Below are 16,033 nucleotides of genomic sequence, written 5' to 3'. Positions count from 1 at the left end.
TTTTCCATCTGTGTTGTCCACTTTCATATTTTCTCAACCACCGGGTTTGGATCCAAACCTCAGATCAGACTTGGGCGTTACTATAACTCAAGGCCAACTGAAATTCTCGAACCCTTCTCTATCCATAAAACACAACCCCTAACATACCTAAGATCTTGTTTGCTAGATGACAAATAGTATATATTAGAATAATGCTCCTAACAAAGGAGCTCAATGCTAGACACTGTGGTGTCTTAATAGCATTTTATTCTTCCAGAAGTCCATGATGACAAATGTAGGAGGTTGTTGGGTGAGAGTTGAAGAATGAAAATAGACAGCACAGAAGGAATGTTACGGTAAGTACATAACTTCTTTATTAGATGTTATCAATTTTCTTTCATTCCTCAACCACAGGGACAGAGTCCCCAGCTACCTGATATCCTGGGTAGAGTCTAAGGAAGGCTATTCCTGAATATGCTTGAACCAAAGACTGCTCTTCCCAGAGACCACATCCAATTTGCAAGGAGTAATAAAACTATGAGGATTAGTCCAAGTAGCAGCTGCACCTACGTTATCCATGGAATGACTGGATAAAAATACTATCGAGGTTGCCATAGTTCTAGTAGAGTGAGCTCTTAAAAGTTTTGGCAATGAAATGCCCAATTTATAACAGACAAGGCCTATGCAGTCCGTAATTCACCTTGCCAATGTTACCTTTTTAACAGGTTTGTCTAATTTGTTATCTGCAAAGGATATAAATAACTGTTCAAATTTGCTCTGTACAAGTACAAAAACAACTGTCTATGAACATCCAGCAAGTGCAAGTTATGTACTTACCATAATGTGCCATCTGTGTTGGATACCTTGATTCTTCCTCAACTAGTGGGTTCGGAACCGACTCGGCCATTGTTAAAACTCACAGCCACCAAATCTCTTGAGCTTCTCCCTTACCTACAATGCACTTACCAAATTACCTCAGATTTTGTTTGCTGTTGCATTAGAGTAGGAAGATTAGGATAGTCATGGAAAAGCCATATGCAGAAGTCATACATATATAGTAAGTACATAGAGACCTTGTAAATACTCACTTCTCCAGAAGTCACAGGATGGGGGTTGGTGGGAGGGGAGTTGAAGAAAAATGAAGATAGACAAAACAGATGGAATGTTATGATGTTGTCAATCTTCAATCTATCCTCAAGATGTGGGACAGCATTCCCTAGCTACCTGTGTCCAAGGTGGACTCAAGGAAGGATATTACTGAGCACCATAGAACCAAATGATGTCCTAACTCTGGAGACCAGATCCACAAAGGTATGTGGAGTAGCCCAAGTTGCTAGTGCACATACATCACCCCTGGACATTCTTGATTGAAAAACTGTGGCTGTAGCCATGTGCCTAGTGGAGTCCGCTTTCAAGGAATGTTTAAGAGGAATGCCCAGTTTAGTACAGACAACAGAAATGCAATTTATCAACCACTTGGATAAGGTAACTTTGGAAACTGGCTTTCCCAAGGTTGGTTCAGAGAAAGAAAAACAGTTGGCTTAGTTTTCCTGATTTTCTCTGTTCTATGCAAATACAGCCATAAGATATATTCTCTTTTGTTGGTAAACTTGGGAAAAAACGCTGGTACATTGATGGCTATATTGATATTGGATTCTCACACCACCTTTGGCAGAAAGGACGGATTCGTATGCAAGGTCACTCTCTGTGGAAAACCAAGTATGGAGGTTTAGAAGATAATGCTCGGATCTTGGAAAGTCTTCTTGTGGAAGTAATGGCAACCAAGAAAATTGTCTTCCATGTAAGATATTTAAGGTCACATGTAGCTTCTGGTTCAAAAGGAGGTTGCGTGAGAGACTAACATCAAATTTAAATCCCATGGAGAAGTAGGGTCTTTAAAGGGAGGTTTTAGAAAAAGGGTCCCTTTTAAGAAGGCCCTGCCCAATTTGTAAGAAGCTATTGATGCGCCATTAAATCTGTATGGTAATTTGAAATTGCTGCTAGCTGTAGGGTTGAAAAACTAGCAGTGTTTTGAAATAGGTGTGCAAGAAAGTCTAAAATGTGATTGATAAGAGCTGAAAAGGGGGTCAAGATTGTGTTACTGAGCCCAAAGGGCAAATCTTTTTCATTTACTGGAATATGTTTTCCTTGTCGAGGGTTTTGGGAAGATAAAATTATACATCAGACAGGTGATGAGAGCACTGACAGTCTGGCTACTAAGGGAATTGGAGAAGCCAAACCATCAACGTGAGGTCTGTTATATCAAGGTGCGACATACAAGTTGGGTGAGACAGGAGATCCACAGTCGGATCTAGGTTCCATGGTGGTTGAACCAGATGAGTTCAGAGAAAGGGAAAACAAATTTGTCGAGGCCAATTGGGGGCAATGAGGACTACTATGTTCTTTGACCTGGCAGCTTTCTGCAGAAATTTTGGAATCAGTGGAGTTGCTGGGAAGGCATAAAGAAGACTGGGAGCCAATCGTGAAGTAGAGCATCCCTCGGTGACTGCCTCTGTCGGGGGAATCAGGGCAAAGTAGTTGCTGCACTTGCTGTTTAGGGGAGAGGCAAAAAGATCGTAGCATGGCTGGCCCCACTGATATTAAATCTGGTCTGCCACTTTCACATTGAGGGACTGTCACTTTCACATTGAGGGACCATTCATGAGGAAGAAGAATGCACCTGCTCAGTTTGTCTGCAATCACGATGGATTTCCCCAGAATGTATGTCACTACAAGAAAGTAGTCTGAAGAGATCTCTCACTGCAACACTCTGAGAGCTTCTTGACACAATGGGTAATATTCAGTTCCCCCTTGTTTGTTGATTTACCAAGCAACTGACATGTCCATTTGAATCGCAATCACCCCAGAGGGAAGAACATTTTGAAGTGCTTGCAACACTCAGAGCACTGCTCTCATCTCTAGAACATTTATGCAAAATTGGCCTCTTTGTGGGAGAAAGTACCCTGAACTGTCTTCCCCAGATAATGGCCTCCCCACCCTTTCTGGGAAGCATCCGTGGTCACTATGGTCTTGGACTGTTGGGGAATGAAGGGACGGCCATGAAAGAATTGGTTGGATTGCAGCCACCAATACAGATCTCTTTTGCAAGTCTTGGCTATTCTTATCTGGTATGACACTGATGAAGGACAGACCACTGAGTAGCAAGCATCCACTGAAGGATCCACATGTAAAACCTGGCTAATGGAACTAAGGTTATAGCTGTCACCATGAGGCCTACAGTGTGGAAAACAGTACGGGCTGAAATTGTGTTCTTTACAACTTTCTTGACATTGAAAAGTGATCCAATAAATTCCAAAGTGTCAGGTGGCTGACGTTGCAATTTACTGTAGTTTATGGTTATTCCTAGGAGAGTACAAGGTGTGGTGAAGCCTGAACCCCTTGCTTGTATGAGTTAATGCTTGGCTGGAGCAGTAATGACCCAGTTTGTCCAGGTAGGGGAACCATCCAAAATCCCTGCAATCTGAGGAAAGCTGTTACTATTGGCATGCATTTGGTGAACACCCTGGAGGCTGTGGTGAGTCCAAAGGGCAGTACTCTGAATTGGTACTGACTGGCTCCTAGCCGGAAGCATAGGCACTTTCTGGATTACCTGTTTATTTTTATGTGATAACAGGTCCTGAAGATCATCGAGCATATCCAGTCATCCTTGCCCAAGAAAGAGAATGGACTGAACCATAACCATTTGGAACTTGGTTCAGTGAACAGATTTATTTAGATTTGTAGGATCCAAAATTGGCCTCCTGTCCCCTGTTTTCTTCGACACTAAAAAGAACCTTGAGTAAGTTCTGGATCCAATCTGCTCTGGTGTGATCTCTTGGATGATTCTCTTTCTAGCAGCTTTTGTATCTGGATTGGTGCTTAGTAAGATCCGAAGTAGTAGTCGAATCCTACGCTTTTTGATTTTTCTGATCCGGGGATGAGACCAGCTCTTTGGATATTCTCTTCCGAGAAGAGTGTGAAGAAGATTTTGATGATGTAGAAGGCTTCAACTTTGGAGACTGGGATATGGCTTCTCCAAAAGAAGATGGGATGAGGCCTTTCAATATTAACTTATTTTTATGCTCAGTAAGAGCTAGCAGGTTAAATCCATGGCAAATAGAGCAATCCTGTTGTACATGCAGAGGGCCGAAACAGTACACACACAGAGTTGTGTTTATCCGAAAACTGCAGTTTACGCCTGCACTTAGAACACTTTTTAAAACCTGCAGGTTTTTGTCGGCCATAATACCGTATTTAGTCAGAGACAACAGCAGAAAAATCCTAGAAATACAACACAATGTAATAACAGCTAGCAAAAAGTTTTTTTTTTTTGAAAAGGGAAGAAAGAGAGGAAAGGTAATACAACAATGGTATAGAGAGAAACTACAACAGAGTCCTAAGGCAGAGGAAGACATTAACAATAGTATCCAAGTGTACCAAGTATGAAAAAGGAGGAAAAACAAGGGCAACTGCAAAAATAGAAGTTTACAAATACAAAACGATAATCATACTAGCTAGGAGAAAGAAGCAAAAGAAATGAGTAAGGGAATACCAACAATGGTATGAAGAGAATTATGATGAAGACGTATGGGCAAGGGAGCACAAAAAGCAGCAGAAAAACAGAAAAAAGACATAGAAGAATTAACAGTTATTAGTCACAATAAGTGAAAAACTATCTAAAGAAGTAAGAGAAATTTTTACTTATCTAAATACAGCTCGAGAGTCTGATAGCTAGAAGCAGCAATCGAGATCTGGGGTAATTTGGTAGGTGCATTGTGGGTAAGGGAGAAGCTTGAGAGATCTGGTGGCTGACAGCTTTAGTAATGCAGAGTCGAATCCCACAGATCGGATCCAAAACCACTTGTTGAGGATAGAATGCAGATTGACAACATCAGATCATATATTCGCATTTGTTTGTGAATTTTGGAAAGAAAACAGGCAAGTTAATAGACTGATAGATACCAAATTCTGAAACCACCTTAGGAAGGAAAGGAGGACTGGTGCTTCATGACACACTATCTTCTTCTTCTTCTGCTTTCGGCTGCTCCCACCAGGGGTCGCCACAGCAGATCAACTGTTTCCATTTCTTCCTGTCCTCTGCATCTTGCTCTGTCACACCAACCACCTGCATGTCCTTTCTCATCACATCCATAAACCTTATCTTAGGCCTTCCTCTTTTCCTGTTACCTGGCAGCTTCATCCTTAGCATCTTTTTCCCAATATACTCAGCATCCCTCCTCAGCACATGTCCAAACCAACATAATCTTGACTCTCTGGCTCTGTCTCCAAACCTTCCAACCTGGGCTGACCCTCTAATATACGTATTCATAATCCTCTCCATCCTCGTCACACCCAGTGCAAATCTTAACATCTTCAACTCTGCCACGTCAAGCTCCGACTCCTGCCTTTTTGTCAGTGCCACTGTCTCCAACCCATATAACATAGATGGTTTACTACCCTCTTTTAGACCTTCCTTTTCACTCTGACTGGTACTCTGTCACAAATCACTCCTGACACTCTTCTCCACCCACTCCATCCTGCCTGTACTCTCTTCTTCACCTCTCTTCCACACTCACCATTACTCTGAACTGGTGATCCCAAGTATTTAATCTCATCCACCTTTGCCACTTCTACTCCCTGCATCCCCACCATTCCTCTATCCTCCCTCTCATTCACACACATATATTCTGTCTTAGTCCTGCTGACCTTCATTCCTCTTCTCTCTAGAGCATATCTCTACCTCTCCAGGGTCTCCTCCACCTGTTCCCTACTCTCACTACAGATCACAATGTCATCTGCAAACATCATAGTCCACGGGGGCTCCTGTCTGTTCTCATCTGTCAACCTGTCCATCACCATTACAAATAAGAAAGGGCTCAGAGCTGAACCTTGATGTAATCCCACCTCCACCTTAAACGCATCTGTCACTCCTACCGCAGACCTCACCACTGTCACACTACCCTCGTACATATCCTGTACCACTCTTACATACTTCTCTGACACTCCCGGCTTCCTCATACAATACCACAACTCCTCTCTAGGCACCCTGTCATATGCTTTCTCTAAATCCATAAAGACACAATGCAACTCCTTCTGACATTCTCTGTACTTCTCCATCAACACTCTCAAAGCAAACATCGCATCTGTAGTGCTCTTTCCTGGCATGAAACCATACTGCTGATCATTAATCATCACCTTCCTTCTTAACCTAGCTTCCACTACTCTTTCCCATAACTTCATGCTGTGACTGATCAATTTAATCCCTCTGTAGTTACTACAGCTCTGCACATCACCCTTATTCTTAGAAATTGGTACTAAAACACTTTCTCCATTCCTCAGGCATCCTCTCACTTTCCACAATTTCATTAAACAACTTCTTCTTCTTCTTTCGGCTTTTTCCCGGTTAGGGGTCGCCACAGCGGATCACCTTGTCCGCACATTGAATGGCAGTGGAGTTTTACGGTGTCGAGTTGCCAGCCCGGCGCCCAACCTTCCACAGAAGGCACATTCACACGCACACCTAGGGCCAATTTAGAGTGTCCAATCCACCTGTAGCATGTCTTTGGGATGTGGGAGGAAACCGGAGCACCCGGAGGAAACCCACGTGACCACAGGGAGGACATGCAGACTCTGCACAGAAGGCACCCCAGCCGAGGATCGAACCGGAGAACCTCTTGCTGTGAGGCGGCAATGCTAACCACTGCACCACCGTGGCCGCCCATTTCCACAATTTCATTAAACAATCTAGTTAAAAACTCCACTGTCATTTCACCTAAACACCTCCATGCTTCCACAGGTATGTCATCTGGACCAACAACCTTTCTGTTGTTCATCCTCTTCACAGCTATCCTTACTTCCTCCTTGCTAATCCATTGAACTTCATGATTCACTATCCGCACATCATCCAACCTTCTCTCCCTTCCTTATGGAAAATTAAGAAAGTAAATTTAGAGGATAATGCTTGGAGTTCTGAAATTCTCCTAGCAGAAGTGATGGCCACTAAAAATATTTTACTCAAAGTCAGAAATTCAAGATCATATTTTTCTGCTGGTTTGCAGGGGGAATGGATTAAGGCCTGCAAGGAAAGATTCAAATCCCATGGAGGAGTAGGATCTTTATAAGATGTAGGACTTTTATAAGGTGGTCCAAGTAAAACACCACCTTTTCGGAAAGCCTTGCATATCTCAGTAGAGGCTAAAGAAAAATGATCAACTCCTATACGAAAGTTATAGATTGCTGCCAACTGAACTTTAATGGTAGAGGAGCTACCTCTCTCATAAATTTTTGCCAAAAACTCTGACACTTTGTGCAGGGGCTGAAAATGGATCAATATGTTTTTGATGTGCCCAACAAACAAAACTCTTCCACTTAATCTTCTAGATTTTCCTAGCAGAAGCTTTAAGGGAAGACAAAAGTATATAACAGACAATGGGCGACAGCAATAGGTTGTCTGGCTATTAATGGAAGTGGAGAAACCACATTGTTAGCTTGAGGTTTGAGATGTCTGAATGAATCATGTATGTCAGATGAGACAGTAGGTCTGGAATCGGATCCCGAATCCAAGGTGGGTAAAGAAGATGAGGCCAAAGGAAGGGGAACCAAACCTGTCGAGGCCAGTAAGGTGCAATGAGGATGACTTTGCTCTTCAGCCTTGTAGTTTTCTGTACGACTCTGGGAATCAATGGGATTGGTGGATAAGCATAGAGAAGACCAGAGGGCCAATCATGGAGCAGAACATTCCTCAGTGATTCCCCCACTGGGGGGGATTAGGTAAAAAAAAGCTGCTGCACTTGCTGTTTAGGGGAAATGCAAAAAGATCACCGCAAGGCTGGCCCCACCGATGGAAGACTGCTTCCATCACTTTTGTGAGAGACCACTTGTGAGGCAGTAGAATGGATCTACTCAGTTTGTCTGTTATCATGCTGGACTTCCCTGGAATGCATGTTGCTATCAGGAAATGGTTGGATGAGACTGCCCATTGCCAAACTGACCTTGTTCCTCCTTGTTTGTTGATGTACGAAACTACTAACATATTGCCCATTTGGATCACAACTGTCCCCAGACACAGAGCATCCCAAAAAGCCTGCAACCCTATAAAAGCACTGCTCTCATCTCTAGGACATTTATATGCAAACTGGCCTCTTCATGGGACCAAGTGCCTTGGACTGTTTTCCCCGTGAAGTGCCCCCCCCACTCAACAATGGGATGCGTCAGTGGTCACTATGGTCTTGGGTTGAGTAAGAATGAATGGACAGCCTTGTAAAAGCTGCACCACCTCCAAAGGTATTTCTTACATGCCTGTGTGATCCTTATTTGAAGTGACATCCATTGATAAAGACTTGACCATTGGGACGCTATCACCTACTGAAGAATTCCCATATGATATTTGTCAGGGGAACAAGAACTTTGGCTGATGACATTGACCCAAGGCTTGAAGAATCAATCAGGCTGAAATTCTGGTGTTGTGAATAATTTTTGTGACCTGGAATCTTAATGTTTGTACTCTGTTTAGAGTAAGTGAAGCCGTCGCAGATACTGTACTGACATTGGCCCCTAGGAATTCCCGTGTTTGAGATGGTTGCAACTGAGAATTTGTTGCAATTTCCAGAAGGAAGCAAGTTTGGAGTACCTGGTCTCTCACTATTATGAGTAGATGCCTGGTCGGAGTGGTAATGAGCTAGTTGTCTAAATACGGAAACACATGAAACTCCTGCAGTCTCATGTGAGCTGCCACCACTGCCATGCATTTAGTGAACACCCTGGGGACTGTAGCGAGACCAAAGGGCCAGGCTCAGAACTGGTAATGACTGGCTCCTTGCCAGAAGCGCAAAAAACTTCTGGAGCCCCTGTTCATTTTTATGTGATAGTAGACATCTACTGAAGGTCTATAGAGCACATCCAATCGCCCTTGCCTAGGAATGTCAGGATGGACTGAACCGTGGCCATCCTACACTTTTGAGTATCGAATGACTTGTTCAAGATGCTGAGATCCAGAATTGGTCTAAAGTCCTTGGTTTTCTTTGGCACTAAAAAGAATCTTGAGTAAATTCCGGATCCTTTCTGGTCCAGTGGGACTTCCTGAATGACATTATTTTTCTAGCAGCTTTTGTATTTCCAGTGCTGCTGCTTTCCTCGGATTGGGTGGAACATTGGGAAACTTTTATAAGGATGGAGGTGGAAGAAAAAAGGGAATTATATAACCTCTGGAAATAATCATCTGCACCGAAGTGTCTTTGTGATAACTAGCCAGGCTCACTGATGCAGGGATAAATGACCCTTGACTGCCTCCAGAGGGGGACAATCAGGCTTCATTTCAGCAGTGTTGGTAGGGTCTCTCAGAGAACGTGTTTTCAGATCCTTAATTTTTCAGGCCACCTCTGCCATGTGGGCAGCGTTTTCCATTAGTGCTCTCCCCCCTGCCTCTGGGGGAACCTTCTCCACGTGGATCTTGGAAAATCCCTGAGATTTTCTGAGTCACATTTTTTGCGCCTCTCATTGATTCCTAGAGAAGGATCTTTGAGGGGTCGAAAAACATACTCCTACAGCAGAGAGTGTCTTTCCATCTTTTTCAAACCTGGAGTGCATCCTTCACCTTGGGGCCAAATAAGGAAGATTCATCAAAAGGAACATTGACAAAAGAAGACTTGAAAGGCTCCAGAACAGCAGTTGAGGTACCCTCTGCTGCATGAGAGATAAGTCTCATGGATGAATTTGAGATGGACTGAAGGGCTACCAACTACAAGGCCATCACAGCTTGAGTCTCTGCAGCAGCGGTCGCTGAAAGAGTATTTGATAGCTCCTTTATCATAATCTCTTTGCAATCCACTGAAATGTGCCAAATAGTTCAGTGACCTAAGAGCAAAGGTTGCCCCTTGCTCCACAAGTTCCTTCTTTGTGGCAGCCGCCATGACCATTGCATCTACTGGTACTCCCTTTCTCCAGTATTCTCCTCCTGCCAGAGGTGCCAGAATTTGGTCTGGTCTCTTGGGGACAGGTTCAACTGTATCAGGTTCCTTCCATGCCCACTGTAAAATTAAATCAATGAGCTCATCAGGAGGCAGTTACCCAGGATGAAGATGGGCCAGACCTAAATGCCTTCAGAAACAAGGATTCTTCTGGAGAAGGATTTTGGGAAGACCAAACACCTTGTTGCTTGAGGATCTCCAGAATGTCTCCAAAGGAGATGTCTTCAGGTTGTGATCTAGGGGATCCTTCCCCTTCATTGAAATCAGTGTCTTCTGTGATAGATTCCTGTGGGGAATCCAAGTGTCTCCTTTTGCACTTTCTCTTCCAGGGAACTTCCTCAGTGAGATGTTTCAAGGAACTGTCAGAAAAGATGGAAATACTCTGCTGGGTAGTCTGAAGGGTTCGGACTGGCTGCGCTTGTGGAGTCAAATGCTGTGGCTCACGGTGCAGAGATACAGGAGATGCCATAGGAAGATCTGAGGGGGGAAGACAACACCCATCCCACTGAAGCAGAGAACACTCTCTAAACTACCTCAAAAGCTGACTGTCCCAAGGAGAAGGAAGCCGATAAAGTTGAGAAGACATGCTTCTGCCCCATCGGCTCTGTCTGCACTGAAAATCTACCAAAGATGGAAGTTGGAGCCGAGCTGTCCAGGGCCGTAGCTCTGAGGGGCAGAGATGGCCCTGAAAACTTTGGAGTTGACTCCAACACCTTGGATCCAACCAGGACGCTTCAGCTTCAACAGCCGCTCATCTCTGAACTCGGAGCTGGGGTGCTCAGAGAAACCCTTGGAACCAAGGACACCACTGTGCTTGGATCTAATCCAGATGGTCTCGGCAAACTTGGAACCACAGATCCAAGGACTCTGAAACGAAGTGTTGAAATGGAGAAGGAGCCAGTACTGGAGTAGAGCTGGCTAAGACTTCCTGACCCAAGGGGGTAGGAGCTGGGAGAACCCTCATCTGTATTTGTGCTGAGAGAAACTTCCTCATTATTCTGTCCATGTCGGCTTTGGTAAGACTCCTGCAAGAACGAGATGAAGGAATAGTTGGTGACTTGGATCACTGTCTCTCAAGGAAGGGAGATGGGAACCTAGAAGGCGCTGGGTCTATAGACGGAGAGTATCGGATCAGAGAAAGTACTTTCGGATACAAAGACATTTTAGATGATGCTGTGGCAGTCTTGAAGCTAGACAGCTTCAGTTCCAACCTGGACGTTTTGTATGGATGCTCAGTTGAAGATGAAGTCAAAGAACTCGACTTTATCGGGGACTTTTTTGGAGTGTATAAAAACAAACACTGGAACCAGGGAGAACCAACAAATTAACAACACTTCCCTCATAGTTCACACTTCAGGCAAATAAACAGACCACCATTTTGGAAGTTTCAGACTGAATCCACACCAAATTTAGTGACTAAGCGCTTTCGTTTCCTCTAAAGTAGAAAATTCATCAGAATAAAAAACACAACCCAAAGATTTATTTAAATATCCCTCCATATTAAAAAGCAACCAAACAAAATAATGCATCCTAGAAATGTCATCATTTAAAAAGACATCAGTATGCTTGAATCTCGCAGCACTACATACAAATATTTTAATATATATGATTCTCTACAAAACCTCAAGAATAACACAGTTTATTCTAAAATGTTAAAAACCTAGACTAATATATATGCTCAACAATTATAACTTCATTAGAATTAAAACACTTGGAAGTGTAATGAAAAGTTAATACAACACGTTTCATTGAAACCAGGGTATTTTGTAGCATTGAGCTTCAACTGTCATTTTAGTTCATATCTGTTAAGATGTTCATTTGTGGCATACCCCCTGTGATCTTTTTTCATTTGCTCAAGAACACTAAATTTAAAGGAATGAGATGGCTGTCTATCATGTGCCTGGTGAGAGCATTTTTGTATTATTTTTCTTAATATCCAAAAGGTGTCCATATCCTCTTTCTTTAAACCTTCTGCTAGTTTTCCCCATGTAAAAAAGCTGCACATCCTGTGCAGATAGCTATATAGGTAACTTGGGAAGAATCACAGATGAAATGACCCCTCAACTCAATTTCTATTTCATTTATAATTATTTTATTTGTGGGTAATATACAAGGACATTGAGCACAATTACCGCACTTGAACACCACCCTTTTCCTAGTAGAATCACTTATGTTCCACTCTAATAAGTTTTTAAAGGGCCTGTCTTTTTTATACGCTATAATATGGCCTACACCTAATAAATACCCTATTATCACAAGTAAAAATGGCCCAGTTCTTCTTTAATTGATTAAAAACATCATTACAAGTATATGCTGTAATAAACAATCTTTATTATTTCTGAAATTTCTATCTAATGTACTCGATAATATGTCCCCAGTAAAGTGCGTATAATTAACTCCAGCCCTATTATGATTGTTACCTACCATTAAAGACTTGTACAAACCATGCATCCTTTTATAAATTACTTCTTCCTTACTGTTAAGAAATTCTACAGGGTATCCTCTCCTAACAAACATATTAATAACATCACATTCATTGATAAAGGCTGTGGTGTCTGAAACCATTCTGGTCAGTCTAACTAATCTTTTAACACAGCCTTTTTCTGATGTTTAGGATGCCAACTTAGAAAATGTAGGTAAGTATTTGCAAAAGTTTCCTTTATATAATTGGAAACAATTCAGTTCCCCATTCTTCATCAAATTTACATTCTCAGCTGGGGTGCCTTCTGTCCAGAGTCTGCACGTCCTCCCTATGGTCGCGTGTGTTTCCTCCAGGTGCTCCAGTTTCCTCCCACATCCCAAAGACACACTCTAGGTGGATTGGAGACTCTAAATTGGCCCTAGGTGTGGGTGCGTGTGTGCCTTCTGTGGAAGGTTGGGCACCAGGCTGGCAACTCAACACTGTAAAACTTCACTACCAATCGTTCTGCGGACGGTTATTCCACTGTGGTGACCCCTAACCTGGACAAGCCAAAAGGAGATGAAGATTCTTCATCAAATTTACATCATCAAGGAAGGAAATTATATCTGATCCCATATTATACGAAAAACTCAAATCTGGATGACATTTATTTTATGGACAAATACGGAAAGTAGAACAAGAGAATTTGTTGACTATATCAACAATACAATGGATTTTTTTTTAGTTTTTCTTATAATATGGGATCAGATGGGAAAAATTTCTTAGCAACATTAATGAAGAAGTAATTTACAAAAGGATGCATGGTTTGTACAAGCCTTTATTGGTAGGTAACAATACGTTACCCTGCCTAGGGCCCCATTTGGCCATAATCTGGCTTTGTTTTCTGTACAGGATAATACCACTTTAGAAGTGGCTGCTTTAGGTTTCCTCACCATCATGCACTTAGCCTTGACCATCTCTTGCATGTGAAAACTTATTATGGATACCTTCAAAGGTACTGACATTTGTTCCAATGTTACTTTTAACAATGTGTCAAAGCTCTCTTCACCATGCTTTATTTGTTGAAGAAAATTTAAATTCCTGGTTATAGTGTTAGTGGAAGTGCTATACCTTTACAAATCAAAAAGGTCTTGTACTACTGAATACAAAATTGCCCAAACGGCAAGGCACAGACCATTGCTAGGGAGTTTACAGGCCACTGATTAAGGGGACAGTGCTTACATCCTCTCCTAGCAGCTCTTTTTAGTTAGGAAGCCCTGGGGTCTTTCCAGTGGCTTGACATGTCTAACAGGATATATCTGAAAATGGGCATTGTACTTGATATCACTGCAGAATACAGAGTGATAAGAACATCCTTAGATGTAGATGAAATATTTTTTGCAATTAGCTGTACAAGACAAAAGGATTTCCCAACCACTGTTTGGACGTGATAGTAAAGGCAAGGGAATTATTTATCCAAGTTGCAAGGCCTCTCAGCACACTTTCATTTTAAAGAAAGGCGTTGTCTTTATTATAAAAAGGATGAAGGGATTGTTTACCAAATACAATGATACTTGCATGTCTTCACATTTAATGTTAACTCTTTTTTTTTTGAGCACCAGTTGTTGACACGAGTTCCAGTTGGAACTTCCACGTATGAGAGGATGACTTGAACGTGACAAGAAGTTTGCTGTCATCTGCAAATGTGTACAGCCAGAGATCCCCATTTGTACTTTGGAGATCTATGAAGAAGCTGCTGAACAGTTGAAGTCCCAGCATGGAGCTCTAAGAATACCACTGGTCACCTTTATATTTACTTAGGACGCACTTCCCACCTTAACTACCCGGATTCTAGCCCTAAACCAGTTTGATATTCAGCTTTCTATGCAGGGTTCATTTTGGAGCTCATTTAGCTTATTTATTAGGTTGGCATGTGATATGATGTCTTAGCCAGGTCATGATATGCTGTATAGACAGCATGTCCACTGTCTATAGTTTGTGGTACATTCTCAAGGAAGGACCATATTCGCTAGACAGGCTCTACTCTTAAAGCCAAACTGCTGGGGGTCAAGCCTTAAAATATGTTCCATGACTTTGCAGATTAGACTAGTCAAGCTAATGGGTCTGTAGTTTCCAGGGTCAGCGGGGAGTCCACCTTTATGAAGTGACTTCACAACAGCTGTGTGCCATACTTCAGGGACAAAACCAACTGATAATCTCAGGCTGAACAGCTATAGAGGCAGGTCGACTAGGGCTTGTTCTATAATGTTTACTGCCAAGGTTAACATTAAAGAGCTAACAAAAGAACTAAAAAGATACCATTAGGAAAACACAAACATCCTATGAACTTACACTAGTGTTACAAGTTAAAAACAATTACAAATCCTTTGTAACTATGTCAGGAAACTAAGGAATAATACCCAGCAATTCTCAGAACGTTTCCAAAATGGCACAACCTACTTAGATCCAGTAGAGATAGCAAACATACTAGCAAACAAAACTGGTGGAAATCCTACCCAGTGAACAGCTATACAAAGCTCACATATCCCACAGAATCTCAACCCGCACCCACTGTAACCAACGAACACGTGCTTAAGTTAACTCTCCACAATGAACAGTACACATCACTGATGGGACCTGATAACATACCTGACTGCCTAACAAACATGCATGCTTAATACTCTTACTCTTAAATCAACTGTATTTCATTCTAGATGCCCCACATACAGGATTTTATTCTTGCTACACAAAATAACATTTTCTAGAATGACCCCAACCCCTAATGTTTAATTAGGCTTTAATATTTTTTCTCTTTCACCCAAACACCAGCTCAACTGTAGACAATGCTGTTACTTGCAAAGAAATGCATCAGTTTAGAGCTTGAAAAGATACAAAAGCTAAGAGTAAGTCTCCATACAGAACGGAATGATCCAGACATGGCAGTATTAAGAAAGCATCGAAAAAATATAAAATATATAATACAAATATAAAAAATATTGAAAAAAGTATAAAATAACTGAATGCACTATAAAGCTTTATAATTTAAAAATGTTAATACTCTGGATTAAAAATTTAGCAGCTAGAAAGAAGACAAAAATCTTTAACATCTGTCAGATCGGGTAAGTTAAGAAGGACTCAATTATGCAGCACATGATTTACTAAACTCAGTAAATGGATCCATTAACAGTAATAATAAATGTGTACCTGCACTAGGTAGGGTAGCTGGTTTCTGTATTCGTACGGGGATATTGGTATCTTGCCTCTGAAGATATTTCATATCTAGGCCAGGTGGATCACTAAAATAAAACAAAAATCATGACTGCAAATATTAAGCAAAATCATTTTTAGCATATGCTACAAACAAAACATATATGTAAACACGTTTGGCAGTTAGCTTAGAAGGTTACAGCTCTGAGCTATTAGTATGAATCTTCCTATTGTTAACAGTGCAGGGTTTGATTCCTTTGATCTACACGTACCTTCTGTGCAACTGATAAAGTCACTTAATCGGACAGTATTCTCACATCACCCCTGAAAAAGGACACTTGTGTCCAAATAGGTTTACCTGGTTAACAAATTAATATATCAATATCGACATCTATTAATATATCTCTGTGTGCATGTGTGTGTGTGTGTGTGTGTGTGTGTGTGTGTGTGTGTGTGTGTATATATATATATATATATATAT

General features: G+C 41.7%; 1 protein-coding gene across 3 annotated transcripts in view; it reads right to left on the bottom strand.

The window, feature by feature from the left end:
* Positions 1 to 16,033, bottom strand: part of LOC122795841 (spindle assembly abnormal protein 6 homolog) — a 1,219,651-nt gene that overhangs the window by 23,661 nt on the left and 1,179,957 nt on the right. For all 3 annotated transcript variants that reach the window (XM_044064218.1, XM_044064220.1, XM_044064219.1), the window contains one exon: positions 15,550 to 15,641. In XM_044064218.1, coding sequence (XP_043920153.1) covers positions 15,550 to 15,641 — 92 coding nt within the window. The remainder of the gene's footprint in view (positions 1 to 15,549; positions 15,642 to 16,033) is intronic.

This window comes from Protopterus annectens, chromosome 2.part2 (assembly GCF_019279795.1).
Source record: "Protopterus annectens isolate FY-2018-M chromosome 2.part2, PAN1.0, whole genome shotgun sequence".
Classification (NCBI taxonomy): domain Eukaryota; kingdom Metazoa; phylum Chordata; order Ceratodontiformes; family Protopteridae; genus Protopterus; species Protopterus annectens.
Note: the sequence above shows the minus strand (reverse complement) of the source record. Positions and strands in the feature narration are given on the sequence as shown.